Source organism: Nipponia nippon, unplaced genomic scaffold (assembly GCF_047370975.1).
Source record: "Nipponia nippon isolate SJK-2023a ecotype South Korea unplaced genomic scaffold, ASM4737097v1 scaffold_4, whole genome shotgun sequence".
Taxonomy (NCBI): Eukaryota; Metazoa; Chordata; class Aves; order Pelecaniformes; family Threskiornithidae; genus Nipponia; species Nipponia nippon.
In genome coordinates, this window is record NW_028262358.1 from 98,014,006 (window position 1) to 98,037,225 (window position 23,220).

A 23,220-nucleotide genomic window follows, 5' to 3' on the forward strand; every position below is an offset into this window, starting at 1 on the left:
TTATCTGTTGCTTATAGAGCTTTGGGGAATAAAGAACTCAAAATATTCAACCTGAATGTGTTTTGGGGTTGTTTTTGTAAATTCTGTCAAATGTTCTAGATACGATCATTATTATATATATCACGATTACTTACTGTTTTCTTTAATGAAGAATCTTTTTGTGCAAGAGTTAACTATTTCTTATCTTATTTTGTACAACTTTTAAATAATTCAGAAGGATTTGAATGGAAACTCAGTAACAAGAAGTTTCTTTGGTTCTTTACTGCTCTTCCTGAAAGTTAGCCCTTGCAATTAGAATCTGACTTAATTCTGGCAGGTCCCGTTTACAAAATAGCATCAAGCTGTGATGATGTGATCCTCTTTAAAAGACTGATAGACTGAATCGTAAGCCTCATCTGTTCCTGCTCCCACTGAGATCATTTGGATTCAGTTTCAGCTGGGGAAGAATTAGTTGAGGAGTATGACCTGTGGACTGCCACCAGTGCTGAGAAGCAGAGGTGACAGTCCAGGTTTTTCAAAGACAACAGTACATGTCACGTGAGTGCAAACAGCACAGGTGTTCCGTGCACAGTCTGTATTATAATGGCAAGCTTAAAGTTTCTGACGATGACAAATATCATGCTGCTGATTGCTCTCTTTTTAAATATTTTTCAGAAATTGAAAAATTTCAGGGTTCTGAAGGCAAGATGATGTTCATAAATTTAGCAAGAACTGATATTTCCACTTGAGAACTTTTCTAGTTATTTAACACTATTAATATTCTTTTTATCGCTTTTCTGATCTATATTGATCTACCCGTAGATCAGTACATAGATACAGTAGGTAATTGTATTTCTAACGATACTGTAATTTGGAGAGGAGGCAACCCATTTGGCATACCTCTGCAAGTTGCTGAGAGGTCTATGGGTAGAGTCAGAATAGTAACCAGGCAGTAAAAATCAGTTGCCTATATAGAGAGGAGGATAGGGAATCTAAGTTCAGTTTTATTCAGTCTTTGCTCACTTTCATTTTCTCCTTACTTGTTTTCTTGTTAATTCTGTTTGGTTTTTAATCAGTTAGTAATATGAAGTTCTGTAGATCTTTAATTTCTTTTCTACCTATATTATTCCATTTTGTTAAAAAAGTTTCAGGCTGTTACTATGTCCTTTTGTAACTTTATCTGCAATAACATTTAAATGTTTTGGACAAGTTCAAGCAAATTTCACAAACAAGTGTAGGTCTGAAAGGTATTGCATTTATAGGATCATAGGATAGTTCAGGTGTGAAGGGACCTCAGGAGGTCTCTAGTCCAACCTCCTGCTCAAAGCAGGGCCAGCTATGGTGTCAGACCGGGTCATTCATCAATTTATCCAGGTGGGTCTTGAAAGCCTCCAAAGGAAGAGATGGCACAACATCTCTGGGCAACCTACAGCACTGCTGGGCAGTTGTCACAGTGGAAAAGTTTTTCCTTATACCCAGTCCAAACCTTTCTTGTTTCACCTTTTCCCTGTTGTCTCTCGTTCCCCCCGTTACACACCGCTGTGAAGAGCTTGACTCCATCTTCCCATAGGCACTGTGGAGCTGCTGTTAGGTCCCCCAAAGCTGTTCTTATCCATGATAAACGGGTCCGGTTCCCTCAGCCTCTCCTCACAGGGCATGTGCTCCAGCCCCAACCATCTTGGGTGGCCTCTGCTGAACTCACTCCACTTTGTCAATGTCTTTCCTGTTCTGGGGAAGAGGGGGGCAAACCTGGACCCTTTTATTTTATTTCTATTTTAATTATAATATTATAGTGTGTAATACTACATACAGGCAAGAGGTTGGCGATATTCCCATTCTGGAAATCACTCCCATTAATGGGAACAGATCATTCTTTAAAAGGGCCTGACCTCGTGACAGCAGCTCATGTTTCTTTAATAAAGTGATGCCAGTACTGCAAAGAGAAGAATGAGGAAAGCCAGATAGGTAAGGTGCAAGGTAGGCTTGCAGAATTCCTTTAAGTGGGAGGCAAATGTTGACAGTAGAAAGGATGTGTCGATTTCATTCTTTGGTAGGTTGGACAGGCTGACGAGAAGAACATTGTTTTTTGATGAGTTTTGACATGGCTTTAAGTGTAGCAAAAGGATGTTTTTACTGTGGGATGCCTAATTTTAATGGAAAAACTATATTCATGACAGAAGTTTTGTAATAGGTGTCAAGTACTTTGAAGTGAACTATAATTAACATCATTTTATTGGCACTGTAAGAGTAAAGCAGATAGTTTTGAAAAAGTAAGAGCGACTCACTCAGCTATTCCATTTTGTGCTAAATCAGTGAAGAGAAGGAAAAAGAAGCTGTTCCCCTCAAAGAAAAATCTTAAACGGTATTTCCAGAATTTTACAGCTCCAAGTCTGGAGAGAGCTGAAGATCAATTTTCATAGGGAAGAATATCTCTGAAAAGATGTTAGAAATGCCTTTAGTCTCTGACCCTTCTCTAGTGGTGACCTCTTTTTGCATGACTGTGATATGCATGTTCTCTTCCCATTAAGAGGGATGACATACATGTGTATTATACAGAAGCAAGTGCGAGAGTACTGTGTTACTGATGGAAGGCGAGAATGAAGCATGCTTGGGGACTGACAGGTACTGAAGGAGGTAATTGAATAGCTCTCTGTCTCCCTGCTTTAATTCAGTTAGTTTGGAGCAAAAGTGGGTGGAAAACGTGTGAAGTTTCTTCTTGAGGAACACATTCTTTTCTCTTTTTGCCTAAGATCAGTGTTGGTGAAAATGTACCGTTGACTGCCTTGTGTTTGTCCTCGCTGGAAGAACACAGCTGATCATGGCCCTTCTTTTTTCCATTGTTCTCAAAATCCTATACTAACTCTGGCTTTCAGTAAACACAAAATGTGTAATGAGTGCATTCATAAAAACAAACATGTAGTTTTAAAATCTGAAGGCATTGGTTATGTTTTCGTGGTGTGCTTTACATGTGACTGTAGTTTTTGGAGTTGGCCGGCAGGTCGCGATTTATAACTAATGCAACTTGCTGCACGTCAGTGCTGTGAGCCAGCAAGTCGGCAGCTTGGTCCTGATCTGAATTCCTTCATGGCAGCATCCTGCTCCTTCTGATCTGTGGTGGTCCTAGTCACGGGGTGACAGAAGGAGTGTACAGAATAGAGAGCGACTTTGGTTAAATACAAAAATGTAATACAGTTTGTCTTGGTCCAGGAATTAATTTATTGTATCACCTCTGTCTTTTGAGAAAGCTCCTCCTTCCACCAGTCTTACTTGAGAGTGACAATGTTCTTGGTACACCATTGTTTTTCCGTGACTTTGGTAGTCTTTGGACGTGGTCTGGAGAATCTGTAGGATGTACTCCCACTGAGGGCATTAACATGAGGCTCTGTACAGAGCATACCACAGGGGCAAATTTGGCTATGAAGGCTTTGGGGGTTACTCTTAAAGTCTTTGAGGAGGCAGGAGAAGAAAATAAGCTTTTCAAAGTCTTGCTACTAGCCATTAAATTTGGACTGGCATTATAGGCAGTCTCTTTGCAATAGAGCAGAGTAAGCGTAAATCGACCGCTTATCACTGCCACCTTGTGAGAAGAGTGGTAAGGAACAGAAGGAGTTATTCTGGGGGATATTTGGGGGAAACAGTGAGAAAACAGGTGATGTGGACGAACAAGAGGTTTTCTAATAACCATTCGTGTCATTGGTACCAGGGCAGAAAGGAGAAGTGATAAAATCTTCAGTTGATCGTACTGTAGAAATGCAATATAAGGAGAAAAGGCACACCCATATAAAATGTTGAGTATAGCATTTTATAGACAAGTGTAACATAGAAGAGTATGAGAGAACCAGCACCCAAGTTTCTGTCCTGTTATCGTCATAACCCTAAAAGGTCTTGCAAGAGTCCCTTTAGATTTGCAGACGTGTTTTCTAACGGAGAATAGGTCCTTGGCCCCAGGCTTTGTAGTTGGATTTGGCACTGTTTGTTGCGATTGTTAGTAGGAGCTTTTGGTGTAAAGTAGTATCATTTCTGACACCAGTAGCAGGGCACACAGTAGTACCCTTTGTGGCAGGGTGTGCTACCAGGCCTTGCGCCCCGCAGGGCTGCGGTACCTCCGCCGGGATCGGCTCCTTGTGGCCTGCCGTCCCCTGGAGGAAACCCAGACTGCCCGCTGACAGTGCACTCTTCTCCCAGAATAAGCTGGGACTTGCTGTTTGAGGCTTAGAGCTCGCCTGTTATCTCAGTCCCTCCTCCTTTGCTGCTCCTGCTGTGTTTGGCGCCAAGTGCTGCGGGACCTCCGCCGGGATCGGCTCCTTGTGGCCTGCCGTTCCGTGGAGGAAACACGGCCTGCCCACAGACGGCGCTCGCTCCTCCTGGGATAAGCTGGGCTGTCCCGTTCAGGGCTTAGAGCTCGCCCGTTGTTGCCATCCCTCCTCCTTTGCTGCTCCCGCTGTGTTTGGCGCGAAGTGCTGTGGCACCTCCGCCGGGATCGGCTCCTTGTTGCCTGCCGTCCCCTGGAGGAAACGCGGCCTGCCCGCTGACGGTGCTTGCTGCTGCTGGGATAAGCTGGGCTGTCCTGTTCAGGGCTTAGAGCTCGCCCGGCATCACGATCCCTCCTCCTTTGCTGCTCCCGCTGTGTTTGGCGCGAAGTGCTGTGGCACCTCCGCCGGGATCGGCTCCTTGTTGCCTGCCGTCCCCTGGAGGAAACGCGGCCTGCCCGCTGACGACGCTCGCTCCTCTCCAAGGAGGCTGGGCTGTCCCGTTTGGGCCTTGGAGCTCAGCCCTCATCGCGGGCAGTGTCCCGAGCCATGTCCTGAGCCCTGCTCCGCTGCTGTCTCCTGCTGCTCGAGGGGTTGTAGCCCTCGGTGTGCTGAACCCTGCTGTGGCCATCGTGGTGCCACGTCGTGGACTTGCTTTGGCCCCTCTCTGGGGCCCTGGCATGGCCACTGCCACGGTCTCTGTTGGAAGAGCTGCAGTGCTGGCGGCCTGAGGAATCATGCCGCCTCATTTCCGCTGGGACTTGCTGTTTGAGGCTTAGAGCTTGCCTGTTATCTCGGTCCCTCCTCCTTTGCTGCTCCCGCTGTGTTTGGCGCGAAGTGCTGTGGGACCTCCGCCGGGATCGGCTCCTTGTGGCCTGCCGTTCCGTGCAGGAAACGCGGCCTGCCCGCCGACGGCGCTCGCTGCTCCTGGGATAAGCTGGGCTGTCCTGTTCAGGGCTTAGAGCTCGCCCGGCATCACGATCCCTCCTCCTTTGCTGCTCCCGCTGTGTTTGGCGCGAAGTGCTGTGGGACCTCCGCTGGGATTGGCTCCTTGTGGCCTGCTCACGCAGCAGCAGCTGATGAGACCTGGGCAGGGCCAGGAGCAACGGTGGCCAAGACCCCCATACGTATAAAAGGAGCCTCTGGGGAGCACTAGTGACTGGGAATGCTGCGAGCAGGAGGAGCAAACAGGTCGTGGTGCATCAGCAAGGGCATGGCATCGCAGTTTGTGTGGCAGTTCACATGGAAGGGTGTGCAGGAAGCGCTGAGAGTTTGACCAGGGACGGAGCAATGGTATCCACTCAGCAGAAGGCCATGGCCTGTCTAAGCTCTGCACCCACCATGGCTGATGGAGCTTCCCAGACAGAGGTGCAGTGCGAACACACTGCCACCGAGGTTTCAGGCTGCAGGGTGTGCCCTGCTCTTACACCAGTATTGGATGGCAGCAGTGAGCACAGCTGTGGGAGGTGTGCCTGGATAGAGGAACTCCTCCACTCAGTGACAGAGCTCCAGGAGGAGATGAGTAGTTTGAGGAGTATCAGGGAGTGCGAGAGAGAGAGAGAGACTACTGGAATCGCACCCTACCTTCCCTGAGACAGGCCCAACAGGCAGGCAGGACCCATGACACAAAAGATTCCCTATCCTCTCTCCGCCTGGCTGAACACAGTGACTTCAGGGATAGGAGGCAATGGCAACAAGTTCCTGCCCGGCGCAGCAGGCGCGTCTCCTGTGTGACTACCCCACCTTTCCAGGTGCCCTTGCGTAATAGGTGTGAGGCTCTGCAAGTGGAAGCGAATGATGACGAGGACGATGGTACATCTAGCTCAGAGGTCTCACCAAGGTTAAGTTGGCCTACGCCCTGTGTTGGAACCGCTTCCATAAATTAAAAAAGACAGGTCATTGTCATGGGAGACTCTCTCCTGAGGGGAACAGAAAGCCCAATATGCAGACCGACAGGTGTCACCAACAGGATTTTGGGTTTTTTGATCATGCATCACTTTACACGACACCAGGCCTGTTGGTGACAGACGAGGTACACCTGTCTCAAAGGGGGAAAAGGATCCTAGCCCAGGAGTTAGCAGGGCTCATTGAAAGAGTTTTAAACTAGATTTGAAGGAGGAAAGGCATAAAACCAGGCTCGCTAGAGATAAGCCTGGGGGTGAGGCACCAGTGTTTGAGGGACGGTGTGCTAGCAAGGTCCTTTGGTCTGCCATCTCAGTGGAGGCAGGGGATGGAGATCCATGCGGCAACAAAGATGCAAGGGCTATGGATGGGTTAGAGACCATGGAAGCGCCTGAGTACGATCACATAGGAATTAGGCCTTCTCCCCCCAGAAAGGTGGCGGGATCAATAGCCCAACTGAAGTGCATCTCCACCAATGCACACAGCATGGGCAACAAACAGGAGGAGCTGGAAGCCATCATGCAGCAGGAAAACTATGACAGAGTTGCCATCACGGAAACATGGTGGGATGACTCGCACAACTGGAGTGCTGCAGTGGATGGCTATAAACTCTTCCGAAGGGATAGGCAAGGAAGGAGAGGCAGTGGGGTAGCCCTGTATGTTAGGGAATGGTCTGATTGTCTAGAGCTTAACGACAGTGACAGCAGGGTTGAGTGTTTACGGCTAAGAATCAGGGGGAAGGCCCACAAGGCAGATACCATGGTGGGAGTCTGTTATAGACCACCCAACCAGGATGAAGAGGCAGACGAAATATTCTATAAGCAGCTGGGGGAAGTCTCACGATTGCTAGCCCTCGTTCTCCTGGGGGATTTCAACTTACCAGATGTCTGCTGGAAATACAACACAGCAGAGAGGAAACAGTCTCGGAGGTTCCTGGAGTGTGTGGAAGATAACTTCCTGATGCAGCTGGTGAGGGAGCCAACTAGGGGAGGTGCCCCGCTGGATCTGCTGTTCGTGAACAGAGAAGGTCTGGTGGGTGATGTGACGGCTGGAGGCCATCTTGGGCGTAGTGATGATGAAATGATGGTTTTTGATTCTTGCAGAAGTAAGGGAGGGGGTCAGCAGAACTGCCACCTTAGACTTTTGGAGAGCAGACTTCGGCCTGTTTAGGAGCGTGGTTGACGGAGTCCCTTGGGAGGCAGTCCTGAAGGGCAAAGGAGTCCAGGAAGGCTGGACATTCTTCAAGAAGGAAATCTTAAAGGCGCAGGAGCAGGCCATCCCCATGTGCCGAAAGACGAGCCAGCAGGGGCGAAGACCGGCCTGGCTGAATAGAGAGCTTTGGCTGGAACTCAGGGATTAAAGGAGAGTTTATGACCTTTGGAAGAAGGGGCAGGCAACTCAGGAGGACTACAAGGATCTGTAGACTACAACTGTCTACAAGCCTGCCCACTGATGGTGCGCTCTTCTCCCAGAATAAGCTGGGACTTGCTGTTTGAGGCTTAGAGCTCGCCTGTTGCCTCAGTCCCTCCCCCTTTGCTACTCCCGCTGTGTTTAGCGCCAAGTGCTGCGGGACCTCCGCCGGGATCGGCTCCTTGTGGCCTGCCGTCCCCTGGAGGAAACGCGGCCCGCCCGCTGACGGCGCTGGCTCCTCCTGGGATGAGCCGGGCTGTCCCGTTCAGGGCTTAGAGCTCGCCCGGCATCACGATCCCTCCTCCTTTGCTGCGCCGGCTGTGTTTGGCGCGAAGTGCTGCGGGACCTCCGCCGGGATCGGCTCCTTGTTGCCTGCCGTCCCCTGGAGGAAACGCGGCCTGCCCGCCGACGGCGCTGGCTCCTCCTGGGATAAGCCGGGCTGTCCCGTTCAGGGCTTAGAGCTCGCCCGGCATCACGATCCCTCCTCCTTTGCTGCGCCGGCTGTGTTTGGCGCGAAGTGCTGCGGGACCTCCGCCGGGATCGGCTCCTTGTTGCCTGCCGTCCCCTGGAGGAAACGCGGCCTGCCCGCTGACGACGCTCGCTCCTCCCCAAGGAGGCTGGGCTGTCCCGTTCGGGCCTTGGAGCTCGGCCCTCATCGCGGGCAGTGTCCCGAGCCATGTCCTGAGCCCTGCTCCGCTGCTGTCTCCTGCTGCTCGAGGGGTTGTAGCCCTCGGTGTGCTGAACCCTGCTGTGGCCATCGTGGTGCCACGTCGTGGACCTGCTTTGGCCCCTGTCTGGGGCCCTGGCATGGCCACTGCCATGGTCTCTGTTGGAAGTCTCTGTTGGAAGAGGCTGGCCTGAGGAATCATGCCGCGTCATTTCCGCAGAGGGGGGCTGAGGTCTCCCTCCTTGAGCTTGGCTGGTGGAGCTGTTGTGCTGCACAATGTGGTACACCTCATAGTTGTCTCCCACCTTGCGGTCGATGCGGTGGAAAGGGCACCGGCAGATCGGACAGACAGCTTTTATGCGGGACCACTCCAATATGCAGGGAAAACAGAAAGCGTGCCTGCACCAGCTCACGGAGGCTTGGTCGTTAATGGTGTCCTGGCAGATTGGGCACATCAGGTCCTCAGAAGCATCCTGTGGTGCAGCCTGGGGCACCTGGCTGGTGCTGGGAGCAGGGGAAGAGGTACCGTCTTCTGCCAAGCCCTCCTCAAATGCCATCTCGCACTGCGAACACAAGAGGTACAAAGCTCATGACCTGCCCTGGAGACACAACCTGCAGGAAGCAGCAAAGCTGTGGAAGTTGAGCGCTAAAGAGTTGTCCTCTGTGCCTGGGGGCTGTGCTTGTGCTGCCACAAACACCAGGGACCATCCCAGGGCGGTTGAGTGACACCAGGGACATCTCTGCGTGTTCCTGCTCTCAGGGCAGGGTGGTGACGGACCTACCGGACAGGTGCCAGCAGGAGTTGGGAAGGCAGGAAAGGGGTTCCTGGCCTCTCAGCAAACAGCAGCCCGACCCTGGGGGCGTGGAAGGTCAAGACCAGCGCCCTGAGCCGTGCCGGTGTCTCCGTCTGGCAGATCCTCTCTGTGCCCTCGGAAGGGAGCCTGCGCGATGGGGGTCCTTCGTCCCCCCACCTGCTGGCGCGTGTCCCCGACGGACGAGGACAGCACTGTGGCCCTTCAGGGCTGCCCCGTGCCCTAAAAGGACTGATGTCAGGGGGTCATTGTGACTCTCTGGTGACATCACAAGGCTTTTGGGGACCACACGCAGAAGACACAAGCTCCGGGCTCAGGGAACAAAAATTTCCCAGATAGCTCACCTCACAGGACTGCCCCACTGTTGAGCAGAATCCTATTGCTGTATTTTTCATATAAGTTTTGGACACCAGGTTTCACTGTTCATATCCAGCACTACATTCAGTTTTAGAAATAAACCATCTGAAGGCATATCTTACTCCTTGGCTGACTTTGCAGGTCGAGGGAGGTGATCCTTTCCCTCTGCTTAGCACTGGTGAGGCCACACCTGGAGTACTGTGTCCAGCGCTGGGCTCCCCAGCACAGGAGAGAGGCGGACCTACTGGAGAGAGTCCAGCAGAGGTCCACAAGGATGATCTTAAAGGTCTTGTCCAACCTAAACGATTCTATGATTCTATTAAATCTGCCTGAACTAAATATTTATACTGCAGAATATTGCTTTGTAAGCTCGTGCTTAATTGATGCTTGCTCCCACTGAACGTAACGTACCACATTTTTTCCAGCTATATTAAAGTGTTTTATAAAAATGAATCTTGTCTCCTCATGCGTTTTAGTGATTATTACAATACCTTTTTAATCCTAAATTAGGCAAGGTTTACCCCATGTGAGTTTTTAGGTGTGTTCTCTGAGAGGTTTTAAAAGAGCCTATAACAGTGGCATTTGAGATTTGTCTGCTGGTGCAGGCTTTAAATAAATTATTTGATCTAGAATAGGCCGCATAAACGTTTATTAACAAATCGTGACATGGGCTGTTGTTTTACATAGATTTTTCCTTACGCTTGTTGTAAGTCAAAGAAACTTGTGTATGTGTTAGAGATTGCTGTCACTGTGTTACTCCATTGCTTTCTGGGCCTTGAAACTGCGTGTTTCTCAGACCCACAGCTGTCCCTTTTCAGCTATAATTCAGTTATAATTAACTCATTGTAAGTATTGCCATTTTCTTTGCTGTCAATAACACTGCTGCAAATGCAGCTTTTTCAGTAGTACCTGTACTCTCAGGAAGCTCTCAGGCACCATGTTAGATGTTCTTTGCAGGGTAATAAACTCAAGTGTTTGTTATTATCTGTTGCTTATAGAGCTTTGGGGAATAAAGAACTCAAAATATTCAACCTGAATGTGTTTTGGGGTTGTTTTTGTAAATTCTGTCAAATGTTCTAGATACGATCATTATTATATATATCACGATTACTTACTGTTTTCTTTAATGAAGAATCTTTTTGTGCAAGAGTTAACTATTTCTTATCTTATTTTGTACAACTTTTAAATAATTCAGAAGGATTTGAATGGAAACTCAGTAACAAGAAGTTTCTTTGGTTCTTTACTGCTCTTCCTGAAAGTTAGCCCTTGCAATTAGAATCTGACTTAATTCTGGCAGGTCCCGTTTACAAAATAGCATCAAGCTGTGATGATGTGATCCTCTTTAAAAGACTGATAGACTGAATCGTAAGCCTCATCTGTTCCTGCTCCCACTGAGATCATTTGGATTCAGTTTCAGCTGGGGAAGAATTAGTTGAGGAGTATGACCTGTGGACTGCCACCAGTGCTGAGAAGCAGAGGTGACAGTCCAGGTTTTTCAAAGACAACAGTACATGTCACGTGAGTGCAAACAGCACAGGTGTTCCGTGCACAGTCTGTATTATAATGGCAAGCTTAAAGTTTCTGACGATGACAAATATCATGCTGCTGATTGCTCTCTTTTTAAATATTTTTCAGAAATTGAAAAATTTCAGGGTTCTGAAGGCAAGATGATGTTCATAAATTTAGCAAGAACTGATATTTCCACTTGAGAACTTTTCTAGTTATTTAACACTATTAATATTCTTTTTATCGCTTTTCTGATCTATATTGATCTACCCGTAGATCAGTACATAGATACAGTAGGTAATTGTATTTCTAACGATACTGTAATTTGGAGAGGAGGCAACCCATTTGGCATACCTCTGCAAGTTGCTGAGAGGTCTATGGGTAGAGTCAGAATAGTAACCAGGCAGTAAAAATCAGTTGCCTATATAGAGAGGAGGATAGGGAATCTAAGTTCAGTTTTATTCAGTCTTTGCTCACTTTCATTTTCTCCTTACTTGTTTTCTTGTTAATTCTGTTTGGTTTTTAATCAGTTAGTAATATGAAGTTCTGTAGATCTTTAATTTCTTTTCTACCTATATTATTCCATTTTGTTAAAAAAGTTTCAGGCTGTTACTATGTCCTTTTGTAACTTTATCTGCAATAACATTTAAATGTTTTGGACAAGTTCAAGCAAATTTCACAAACAAGTGTAGGTCTGAAAGGTATTGCATTTATAGGATCATAGGATAGTTCAGGTGTGAAGGGACCTCAGGAGGTCTCTAGTCCAACCTCCTGCTCAAAGCAGGGCCAGCTATGGTGTCAGACCGGGTCATTCATCAATTTATCCAGGTGGGTCTTGAAAGCCTCCAAAGGAAGAGATGGCACAACATCTCTGGGCAACCTACAGCACTGCTGGGCAGTTGTCACAGTGGAAAAGTTTTTCCTTATACCCAGTCCAAACCTTTCTTGTTTCACCTTTTCCCTGTTGTCTCTCGTTCCCCCCGTTACACACCGCTGTGAAGAGCTTGACTCCATCTTCCCATAGGCACTGTGGAGCTGCTGTTAGGTCCCCCAAAGCTGTTCTTATCCATGATAAACGGGTCCGGTTCCCTCAGCCTCTCCTCACAGGGCATGTGCTCCAGCCCCAACCATCTTGGGTGGCCTCTGCTGAACTCACTCCACTTTGTCAATGTCTTTCCTGTTCTGGGGAAGAGGGGGGCAAACCTGGACCCTTTTATTTTATTTCTATTTTAATTATAATATTATAGTGTGTAATACTACATACAGGCAAGAGGTTGGCGATATTCCCATTCTGGAAATCACTCCCATTAATGGGAACAGATCATTCTTTAAAAGGGCCTGACCTCGTGACAGCAGCTCATGTTTCTTTAATAAAGTGATGCCAGTACTGCAAAGAGAAGAATGAGGAAAGCCAGATAGGTAAGGTGCAAGGTAGGCTTGCAGAATTCCTTTAAGTGGGAGGCAAATGTTGACAGTAGAAAGGATGTGTCGATTTCATTCTTTGGTAGGTTGGACAGGCTGACGAGAAGAACATTGTTTTTTGATGAGTTTTGACATGGCTTTAAGTGTAGCAAAAGGATGTTTTTACTGTGGGATGCCTAATTTTAATGGAAAAACTATATTCATGACAGAAGTTTTGTAATAGGTGTCAAGTACTTTGAAGTGAACTATAATTAACATCATTTTATTGGCACTGTAAGAGTAAAGCAGATAGTTTTGAAAAAGTAAGAGCGACTCACTCAGCTATTCCATTTTGTGCTAAATCAGTGAAGAGAAGGAAAAAGAAGCTGTTCCCCTCAAAGAAAAATCTTAAACGGTATTTCCAGAATTTTACAGCTCCAAGTCTGGAGAGAGCTGAAGATCAATTTTCATAGGGAAGAATATCTCTGAAAAGATGTTAGAAATGCCTTTAGTCTCTGACCCTTCTCTAGTGGTGACCTCTTTTTGCATGACTGTGATATGCATGTTCTCTTCCCATTAAGAGGGATGACATACATGTGTATTATACAGAAGCAAGTGCGAGAGTACTGTGTTACTGATGGAAGGCGAGAATGAAGCATGCTTGGGGACTGACAGGTACTGAAGGAGGTAATTGAATAGCTCTCTGTCTCCCTGCTTTAATTCAGTTAGTTTGGAGCAAAAGTGGGTGGAAAACGTGTGAAGTTTCTTCTTGAGGAACACATTCTTTTCTCTTTTTGCCTAAGATCAGTGTTGGTGAAAATGTACCGTTGACTGCCTTGTGTTTGTCCTCGCTGGAAGAACACAGCTGATCATGGCCCTTCTTTTTTCCATTGTTCTCAAAATCCTATACTAACTCTGGCTTTCAGTAAACACAAAATGTGTAATGAGTGCATTCATAAAAACAAACATGTAGTTTTAAAATCTGAAGGCATTGGTTATGTTTTCGTGGTGTGCTTTACATGTGACTGTAGTTTTTGGAGTTGGCCGGCAGGTCGCGATTTATAACTAATGCAACTTGCTGCACGTCAGTGCTGTGAGCCAGCAAGTCGGCAGCTTGGTCCTGATCTGAATTCCTTCATGGCAGCATCCTGCTCCTTCTGATCTGTGGTGGTCCTAGTCACGGGGTGACAGAAGGAGTGTACAGAATAGAGAGCGACTTTGGTTAAATACAAAAATGTAATACAGTTTGTCTTGGTCCAGGAATTAATTTATTGTATCACCTCTGTCTTTTGAGAAAGCTCCTCCTTCCACCAGTCTTACTTGAGAGTGACAATGTTCTTGGTACACCATTGTTTTTCCGTGACTTTGGTAGTCTTTGGACGTGGTCTGGAGAATCTGTAGGATGTACTCCCACTGAGGGCATTAACATGAGGCTCTGTACAGAGCATACCACAGGGGCAAATTTGGCTATGAAGGCTTTGGGGGTTACTCTTAAAGTCTTTGAGGAGGCAGGAGAAGAAAATAAGCTTTTCAAAGTCTTGCTACTAGCCATTAAATTTGGACTGGCATTATAGGCAGTCTCTTTGCAATAGAGCAGAGTAAGCGTAAATCGACCGCTTATCACTGCCACCTTGTGAGAAGAGTGGTAAGGAACAGAAGGAGTTATTCTGGGGGATATTTGGGGGAAACAGTGAGAAAACAGGTGATGTGGACGAACAAGAGGTTTTCTAATAACCATTCGTGTCATTGGTACCAGGGCAGAAAGGAGAAGTGATAAAATCTTCAGTTGATCGTACTGTAGAAATGCAATATAAGGAGAAAAGGCACACCCATATAAAATGTTGAGTATAGCATTTTATAGACAAGTGTAACATAGAAGAGTATGAGAGAACCAGCACCCAAGTTTCTGTCCTGTTATCGTCATAACCCTAAAAGGTCTTGCAAGAGTCCCTTTAGATTTGCAGACGTGTTTTCTAACGGAGAATAGGTCCTTGGCCCCAGGCTTTGTAGTTGGATTTGGCACTGTTTGTTGCGATTGTTAGTAGGAGCTTTTGGTGTAAAGTAGTATCATTTCTGACACCAGTAGCAGGGCACACAGTAGTACCCTTTGTGGCAGGGTGTGCTACCAGGCCTTGCGCCCCGCAGGGCTGCGGTACCTCCGCCGGGATCGGCTCCTTGTGGCCTGCCGTCCCCTGGAGGAAACCCAGACTGCCCGCTGACAGTGCACTCTTCTCCCAGAATAAGCTGGGACTTGCTGTTTGAGGCTTAGAGCTCGCCTGTTATCTCAGTCCCTCCTCCTTTGCTGCTCCTGCTGTGTTTGGCGCCAAGTGCTGCGGGACCTCCGCCGGGATCGGCTCCTTGTGGCCTGCCGTTCCGTGGAGGAAACACGGCCTGCCCACAGACGGCGCTCGCTCCTCCTGGGATAAGCTGGGCTGTCCCGTTCAGGGCTTAGAGCTCGCCCGTTGTTGCCATCCCTCCTCCTTTGCTGCTCCCGCTGTGTTTGGCGCGAAGTGCTGTGGCACCTCCGCCGGGATCGGCTCCTTGTTGCCTGCCGTCCCCTGGAGGAAACGCGGCCTGCCCGCTGACGACGCTCGCTCCTCTCCAAGGAGGCTGGGCTGTCCCGTTTGGGCCTTGGAGCTCAGCCCTCATCGCGGGCAGTGTCCCGAGCCATGTCCTGAGCCCTGCTCCGCTGCTGTCTCCTGCTGCTCGAGGGGTTGTAGCCCTCGGTGTGCTGAACCCTGCTGTGGCCATCGTGGTGCCACGTCGTGGACTTGCTTTGGCCCCTCTCTGGGGCCCTGGCATGGCCACTGCCACGGTCTCTGTTGGAAGAGCTGCAGTGCTGGCGGCCTGAGGAATCATGCCGCCTCATTTCCGCTGGGACTTGCTGTTTGAGGCTTAGAGCTTGCCTGTTATCTCGGTCCCTCCTCCTTTGCTGCTCCCGCTGTGTTTGGCGCGAAGTGCTGTGGGACCTCCGCCGGGATCGGCTCCTTGTGGCCTGCCGTTCCGTGCAGGAAACGCGGCCTGCCCGCCGACGGCGCTCGCTGCTCCTGGGATAAGCTGGGCTGTCCTGTTCAGGGCTTAGAGCTCGCCCGGCATCACGATCCCTCCTCCTTTGCTGCTCCCGCTGTGTTTGGCGCGAAGTGCTGCGGGACCTCCGCCGGGATTGGCTCCTTGTGGCCTGCTCACGCAGCAGCAGCTGATGAGACCTGGGCAGGGCCAGGAGCAACGGTGGCCAAGACCCCCATACGTATAAAAGGAGCCTCTGGGGAGCACTAGTGACTGGGAATGCTGCGAGCAGGAGGAGCAAACAGGTCGTGGTGCATCAGCAAGGGCATGGCATCGCAGTTTGTGTGGCAGTTCACATGGAAGGGTGTGCAGGAAGCGCTGAGAGTTTGACCAGGGACGGAGCAATGGTATCCACTCAGCAGAAGGCCATGGCCTGTCTAAGCTCTGCACCCACCATGGCTGATGGAGCTTCCCAGACAGAGGTGCAGTGCGAACACACTGCCACCGAGGTTTCAGGCTGCAGGGTGTGCCCTGCTCTTACACCAGTATTGGATGGCAGCAGTGAGCACAGCTGTGGGAGGTGTGCCTGGATAGAGGAACTCCTCCACTCAGTGACAGAGCTCCAGGAGGAGATGAGTAGTTTGAGGAGTATCAGGGAGTGCGAGAGAGAGAGAGAGACTACTGGAATCGCACCCTACCTTCCCTGAGACAGGCCCAACAGGCAGGCAGGACCCATGACACAAAAGATTCCCTATCCTCTCTCCGCCTGGCTGAACACAGTGACTTCAGGGATAGGAGGCAATGGCAACAAGTTCCTGCCCGGCGCAGCAGGCGCGTCTCCTGTGTGACTACCCCACCTTTCCAGGTGCCCTTGCGTAATAGGTGTGAGGCTCTGCAAGTGGAAGCGAATGATGACGAGGACGATGGTACATCTAGCTCAGAGGTCTCACCAAGGTTAAGTTGGCCTACGCCCTGTGTTGGAACCGCTTCCATAAATTAAAAAAGACAGGTCATTGTCATGGGAGACTCTCTCCTGAGGGGAACAGAAAGCCCAATATGCAGACCGACAGGTGTCACCAACAGGATTTTGGGTTTTTTGATCATGCATCACTTTACACGACACCAGGCCTGTTGGTGACAGACGAGGTACACCTGTCTCAAAGGGGGAAAAGGATCCTAGCCCAGGAGTTAGCAGGGCTCATTGAAAGAGTTTTAAACTAGATTTGAAGGAGGAAAGGCATAAAACCAGGCTCGCTAGAGATAAGCCTGGGGGTGAGGCACCAGTGTTTGAGGGACGGTGTGCTAGCAAGGTCCTTTGGTCTGCCATCTCAGTGGAGGCAGGGGATGGAGATCCATGCGGCAACAAAGATGCAAGGGCTATGGATGGGTTAGAGACCATGGAAGCGCCTGAGTACGATCACATAGGAATTAGGCCTTCTCCCCCCAGAAAGGTGGCGGGATCAATAGCCCAACTGAAGTGCATCTCCACCAATGCACACAGCATGGGCAACAAACAGGAGGAGCTGGAAGCCATCATGCAGCAGGAAAACTATGACAGAGTTGCCATCACGGAAACATGGTGGGATGACTCGCACAACTGGAGTGCTGCAGTGGATGGCTATAAACTCTTCCGAAGGGATAGGCAAGGAAGGAGAGGCAGTGGGGTAGCCCTGTATGTTAGGGAATGGTCTGATTGTCTAGAGCTTAACGACAGTGACAGCAGGGTTGAGTGTTTACGGCTAAGAATCAGGGGGAAGGCCCACAAGGCAGATACCATGGTGGGAGTCTGTTATAGACCACCCAACCAGGATGAAGAGGCAGACGAAATATTCTATAAGCAGCTGGGGGAAGTCTCACGATTGCTAGCCCTCGTTCTCCTGGGGGATTTCAACTTACCAGATGTCTGCTGGAAATACAACACAGCAGAGAGGAAACAGTCTCGGAGGTTCCTGGAGTGTGTGGAAGATAACTTCCTGATGCAGCTGGTGAGGGAGCCAACTAGGGGAGGTGCCCCGCTGGATCTGCTGTTCGTGAACAGAGAAGGTCTGGTGGGTGATGTGACGGCTGGAGGCCATCTTGGGCGTAGTGATGATGAAATGATGGTTTTTGATTCTTGCAGAAGTAAGGAGGGGGGTCAGCAGAACTGCCACCTTAGACTTTTGGAGAGCAGACTTCGGCCTGTTTAGGAGCGTGGTTGACGGAGTCCCTTGGGAGGCAGTCCTGAAGGGCAAAGGAGTCCAGGAAGGCTGGACATTCTTCAAGAAGGAAATCTTAAAGGCGCAGGAGCAGGCCATCCCCATGTGCCGAAAGACGAGCCAGCAGGGGCGAAGACCGGCCTGGCTGAATAGAGAGCTTTGGCTGGAACTCAGGGATTAAAGGAGAGTTTATGACCTTTGGAAGAAGGGGCAGGCAACTCAGGAGGACTACAAGGATCTGTAGACTACAACTGTCTACAAGCCTGCCCACTGATGGTGCGCTCTTCTCCCAGAATAAGCTGGGACTTGCTGTTTGAGGCTTAGAGCTCGCCTGTTGCCTCAGTCCCTCCCCCTTTGCTACTCCCGCTGTGTTTAGCGCCAAGTGCTGCGGGACCTCCGCCGGGATCGGCTCCTTGTGGCCTGCCGTCCCCTGGAGGAAACGCGGCCCGCCCGCTGACGGCGCTGGCTCCTCCTGGGATGAGCCGGGCTGTCCCGTTCAGGGCTTAGAGCTCGCCCGGCATCACGATCCCTCCTCCTTTGCTGCGCCGGCTGTGTTTGGCGCGAAGTGCTGCGGGACCTCCGCCGGGATCGGCTCCTTGTTGCCTGCCGTCCCCTGGAGGAAACGCGGCCTGCCCGCCGACGGCGCTGGCTCCTCCTGGGATAAGCCGGGCTGTCCCGTTCAGGGCTTAGAGCTCGCCCGGCATCACGATCCCTCCTCCTTTGCTGCGCCGGCTGTGTTTGGCGCGAAGTGCTGCGGGACCTCCGCCGGGATCGGCTCCTTGTTGCCTGCCGTCCCCTGGAGGAAACGCGGCCTGCCCGCTGACGACGCTCGCTCCTCCCCAAGGAGGCTGGGCTGTCCCGTTCGGGCCTTGGAGCTCGGCCCTCATCGCGGGCAGTGTCCCGAGCCATGTCCTGAGCCCTGCTCCGCTGCTGTCTCCTGCTGCTCGAGGGGTTGTAGCCCTCGGTGTGCTGAACCCTGCTGTGGCCATCGTGGTGCCACGTCGTGGACCTGCTTTGGCCCCTGTCTGGGGCCCTGGCATGGCCACTGCCATGGTCTCTGTTGGAAGTCTCTGTTGGAAGAGGCTGGCCTGAGGAATCATGCCGCGTCATTTCCGCAGAGGGGGGCTGAGGTCTCCCTCCTTGAGCTTGGCTGGTGGAGCTGTTGTGCTGCACAATGTGGTACACCTCATAGTTGTCTCCCACCTTGCGGTCGATGCGGTGGAAAGGGCACCGGCAGATCGGACAGACAGCTTTTATGCGGGACCACTCCAATATGCAGGGAAAACAGAAAGCGTGCCTGCACCAGCTCACGGAGGCTTGGTCGTTAATGGTGTCCTGGCAGATTGGGCACATCAGGTCCTCAGAAGCATCCTGTGGTGCAGCCTGGGGCACCTGGCTGGTGCTGGGAGCAGGGGAAGAGGTACCGTCTTCTGCCAAGCCCTCCTCAAATGCCATCTCGCACTGCGAACACAAGAGGTACAAAGCTCATGACCTGCCCTGGAGACACAACCTGCAGGAAGCAGCAAAGCTGTGGAAGTTGAGCGCTAAAGAGTTGTCCTCTGTGCCTGGGGGCTGTGCTTGTGCTGCCACAAACACCAGGGACCATCCCAGGGCGGTTGAGTGACACCAGGGACATCTCTGCGTGTTCCTGCTCTCAGGGCAGGGTGGTGACGGACCTACCGGACAGGTGCCAGCAGGAGTTGGGAAGGCAGGAAAGGGGTTCCTGGCCTCTCAGCAAACAGCAGCCCGACCCTGGGGGCGTGGAAGGTCAAGACCAGCGCCCTGAGCCGTGCCGGTGTCTCCGTCTGGCAGATCCTCTCTGTGCCCTCGGAAGGGAGCCTGCGCGATGGGGGTCCTTCGTCCCCCCACCTGCTGGCGCGTGTCCCCGACGGACGAGGACAGCACTGTGGCCCTTCAGGGCTGCCCCGTGCCCTAAAAGGACTGATGTCAGGGGGTCATTGTGACTCTCTGGTGACATCACAAGGCTTTTGGGGACCACACGCAGAAGACACAAGCTCCGGGCTCAGGGAACAAAAATTTCCCAGATAGCTCACCTCACAGGACTGCCCCACTGTTGAGCAGAATCCTATTGCTGTATTTTTCATATAAGTTTTGGACACCAGGTTTCACTGTTCATATCCAGCACTACATTCAGTTTTAGAAATAAACCATCTGAAGGCATATCTTACTCCTTGGCTGACTTTGCAGGTCGAGGGAGGTGATCCTTTCCCTCTGCTTAGCACTGGTGAGGCCACACCTGGAGTACTGTGTCCAGCGCTGGGCTCCCCAGCACAGGAGAGAGGCGGACCTACTGGAGAGAGTCCAGCAGAGGTCCACAAGGATGATCTTAAAGGTCTTGTCCAACCTAAACGATTCTATGATTCTATTAAATCTGCCTGAACTAAATATTTATACTGCAGAATATTGCTTTGTAAGCTCGTGCTTAATTGATGCTTGCTCCCACTGAACGTAACGTACCACATTTTTTCCAGCTATATTAAAGTGTTTTATAAAAATGAATCTTGTCTCCTCATGCGTTTTAGTGATTATTACAATACCTTTTTAATCCTAAATTAGGCAAGGTTTACCCCATGTGAGTTTTTAGGTGTGTTCTCTGAGAGGTTTTAAAAGAGCCTATAACAGTGGCATTCGAGATTTGTCTGCTGGTGCAGGCTTTAAATAAATTATTTGATCTAGAATAGGCCGCATAAACGTTTATTAACAAATCGTGACATGGGCTGTTGTTTTACATAGATTTTTCCTTACGCTTGTTGTAAGTCAAAGAAACTTGTGTATGTGTTAGAGATTGCTGTCACTGTGTTACTCCATTGCTTTCTGGGCCTTGAAACTGCGTGTTTCTCAGACCCACAGCTGTCCCTTTTCAGCTATAATTCAGTTATAATTAACTCATTGTAAGTATTGCCATTTTCTTTGCTGTCAATAACACTGCTGCAAATGCAGCTTTTTCAGTAGTACCTGTACTCTCAGGAAGCTCTCAGGCACCATGTTAGATGTTCTTTGCAGGGTAATAAACTCAAGTGTTTGTTATTATCTGTTGCTTATAGAGCTTTGGGGAATAAAGAACTCAAAATATTCAACCTGAATGTGTTTTGGGGTTGTTTTTGTAAATTCTGTCAAATGTTCTAGATACGATCATTATTATATATATCACGATTACTTACTGTTTTCTTTAATGAAGAATCTTTTTGTGCAAGAGTTAACTATTTCTTATCTTATTTTGTACAACTTTTAAATAATTCAGAAGGATTTGAATGGAAACTCAGTAACAAGAAGTTTCTTTGGTTCTTTACTGCTCTTCCTGAAAGTTAGCCCTTGCAATTAGAATCTGACTTAATTCTGGCAGGTCCCGTTTACAAAATAGCATCAAGCTGTGATGATGTGATCCTCTTTAAAAGACTGATAGACTGAATCGTAAGCCTCATCTGTTCCTGCTCCCACTGAGATCATTTGGATTCAGTTTCAGCTGGGGAAGAATTAGTTGAGGAGTATGACCTGTGGACTGCCACCAGTGCTGAGAAGCAGAGGTGACAGTCCAGGTTTTTCAAAGACAACAGTACATGTCACGTGAGTGCAAACAGCACAGGTGTTCCGTGCACAGTCTGTATTATAATGGCAAGCTTAAAGTTTCTGACGATGACAAATATCATGCTGCTGATTGCTCTCTTTTTAAATATTTTTCAGAAATTGAAAAATTTCAGGGTTCTGAAGGCAAGATGATGTTCATAAATTTAGCAAGAACTGATATTTCCACTTGAGAACTTTTCTAGTTATTTAACACTATTAATATTCTTTTTATCGCTTTTCTGATCTATATTGATCTACCCGTAGATCAGTACATAGATACAGTAGGTAATTGTATTTCTAACGATACTGTAATTTGGAGAGGAGGCAACCCATTTGGCATACCTCTGCAAGTTGCTGAGAGGTCTATGGGTAGAGTCAGAATAGTAACCAGGCAGTAAAAATCAGTTGCCTATATAGAGAGGAGGATAGGGAATCTAAGTTCAGTTTTATTCAGTCTTTGCTCACTTTCATTTTCTCCTTACTTGTTTTCTTGTTAATTCTGTTTGGTTTTTAATCAGTTAGTAATATGAAGTTCTGTAGATCTTTAATTTCTTTTCTACCTATATTATGCCATTTTGTTAAAAAAGTTTCAGGCTGTTACTATGTCCTTTTGTAACTTTATCTGCAATAACATTTAAATGTTTTGGACAAGTTCAAGCAAATTTCACAAACAAGTGTAGGTCTGAAAGGTATTGCATTTATAGGATCATAGGATAGTTCAGGTGTGAAGGGACCTCAGGAGGTCTCTAGTCCAACCTCCTGCTCAAAGCAGGGCCAGCTATGGTGTCAGACCGGGTCATTCATCAATTTATCCAGGTGGGTCTTGAAAGCCTCCAAAGGAAGAGATGGCACAACATCTCTGGGCAACCTACAGCACTGCTGGGCAGTTGTCACAGTGGAAAAGTTTTTCCTTATACCCAGTCCAAACCTTTCTTGTTTCACCTTTTCCCTGTTGTCTCTCGTTCCCCCCGTTACACACCGCTGTGAAGAGCTTGACTCCATCTTCCCATAGGCACTGTGGAGCTGCTGTTAGGTCCCCCAAAGCTGTTCTTATCCATGATAAACGGGTCCGGTTCCCTCAGCCTCTCCTCACAGGGCATGTGCTCCAGCCCCAACCATCTTGGGTGGCCTCTGCTGAACTCACTCCACTTTGTCAATGTCTTTCCTGTTCTGGGGAAGAGGGGGGCAAACCTGGACCCTTTTATTTTATTTCTATTTTAATTATAATATTATAGTGTGTAATACTACATACAGGCAAGAGGTTGGCGATATTCCCATTCTGGAAATCACTCCCATTAATGGGAACAGATCATTCTTTAAAAGGGCCTGACCTCGTGACAGCAGCTCATGTTTCTTTAATAAAGTGATGCCAGTACTGCAAAGAGAAGAATGAGGAAAGCCAGATAGGTAAGGTGCAAGGTAGGCTTGCAGAATTCCTTTAAGTGGGAGGCAAATGTTGACAGTAGAAAGGATGTGTCGATTTCATTCTTTGGTAGGTTGGACAGGCTGACGAGAAGAACATTGTTTTTTGATGAGTTTTGACATGGCTTTAAGTGTAGCAAAAGGATGTTTTTACTGTGGGATGCCTAATTTTAATGGAAAAACTATATTCATGACAGAAGTTTTGTAATAGGTGTCAAGTACTTTGAAGTGAACTATAATTAACATCATTTTATTGGCACTGTAAGAGTAAAGCAGATAGTTTTGAAAAAGTAAGAGCGACTCACTCAGCTATTCCATTTTGTGCTAAATCAGTGAAGAGAAGGAAAAAGAAGCTGTTCCCCTCAAAGAAAAATCTTAAACGGTATTTCCAGAATTTTACAGCTCCAAGTCTGGAGAGAGCTGAAGATCAATTTTCATAGGGAAGAATATCTCTGAAAAGATGTTAGAAATGCCTTTAGTCTCTGACCCTTCTCTAGTGGTGACCTCTTTTTGCATGACTGTGATATGCATGTTCTCTTCCCATTAAGAGGGATGACATACATGTGTATTATACAGAAGCAAGTGCGAGAGTACTGTGTTACTGATGGAAGGCGAGAATGAAGCATGCTTGGGGACTGACAGGTACTGAAGGAGGTAATTGAATAGCTCTCTGTCTCCCTGCTTTAATTCAGTTAGTTTGGAGCAAAAGTGGGTGGAAAACGTGTGAA

At 48.8% G+C, this 23,220-nt stretch overlaps 3 protein-coding genes across 4 annotated transcripts in view; 1 reads left to right on the top strand and 2 right to left on the bottom strand.

The window, feature by feature from the left end:
- The window catches only part of KHDRBS2 (KH RNA binding domain containing, signal transduction associated 2), a 427,208-nt gene that overhangs the window by 90,926 nt on the left and 313,062 nt on the right, over positions 1-23,220 (top strand). The gene's annotated exons all lie outside the window — the stretch shown is intronic.
- On the bottom strand, positions 4,049-8,765 carry LOC148053444 (uncharacterized). The gene is given in 2 exon segments (XM_087774136.1): positions 4,049-4,724; positions 7,705-8,765. Coding segments are annotated over 2 exon segments (1,737 nt in total).
- On the bottom strand, positions 14,569-18,940 carry LOC148053445 (uncharacterized). Its single transcript, XM_087774137.1, has 3 exons — positions 17,880-18,940; positions 15,191-15,436; positions 14,569-14,899 (listed from the first exon to the last, which is right to left on the bottom strand). The coding sequence occupies exons 1-3, from the start codon at positions 18,938-18,940 to the stop codon at positions 14,569-14,571; spliced, it is 1,638 nt and encodes a 545-aa protein (XP_087630263.1).

Excerpts from the sequence above, each read along its gene's own strand:
- LOC148053445 (XM_087774137.1), bottom strand. The coding sequence starts at position 18,940 with ATGGCATTTGAGGAGGGCTTGGCAGAAGACGGTACCTCTTCCCCTGCT. Across the intron at positions 15,437-17,879 it reads AGGAGCCGATCCCGGCGGAG|GTCCCGCAGCACTTCGCGCC; the intron begins GTCCCGCAGCAC and ends ATCCCGGCGGAG. Across the intron at positions 14,900-15,190 it reads AGGAGGGACCGAGATAACAG|CCCAGCCTCCTTGGAGAGGA; the intron begins GCAAGCTCTAAG and ends CAAACGGGACAG.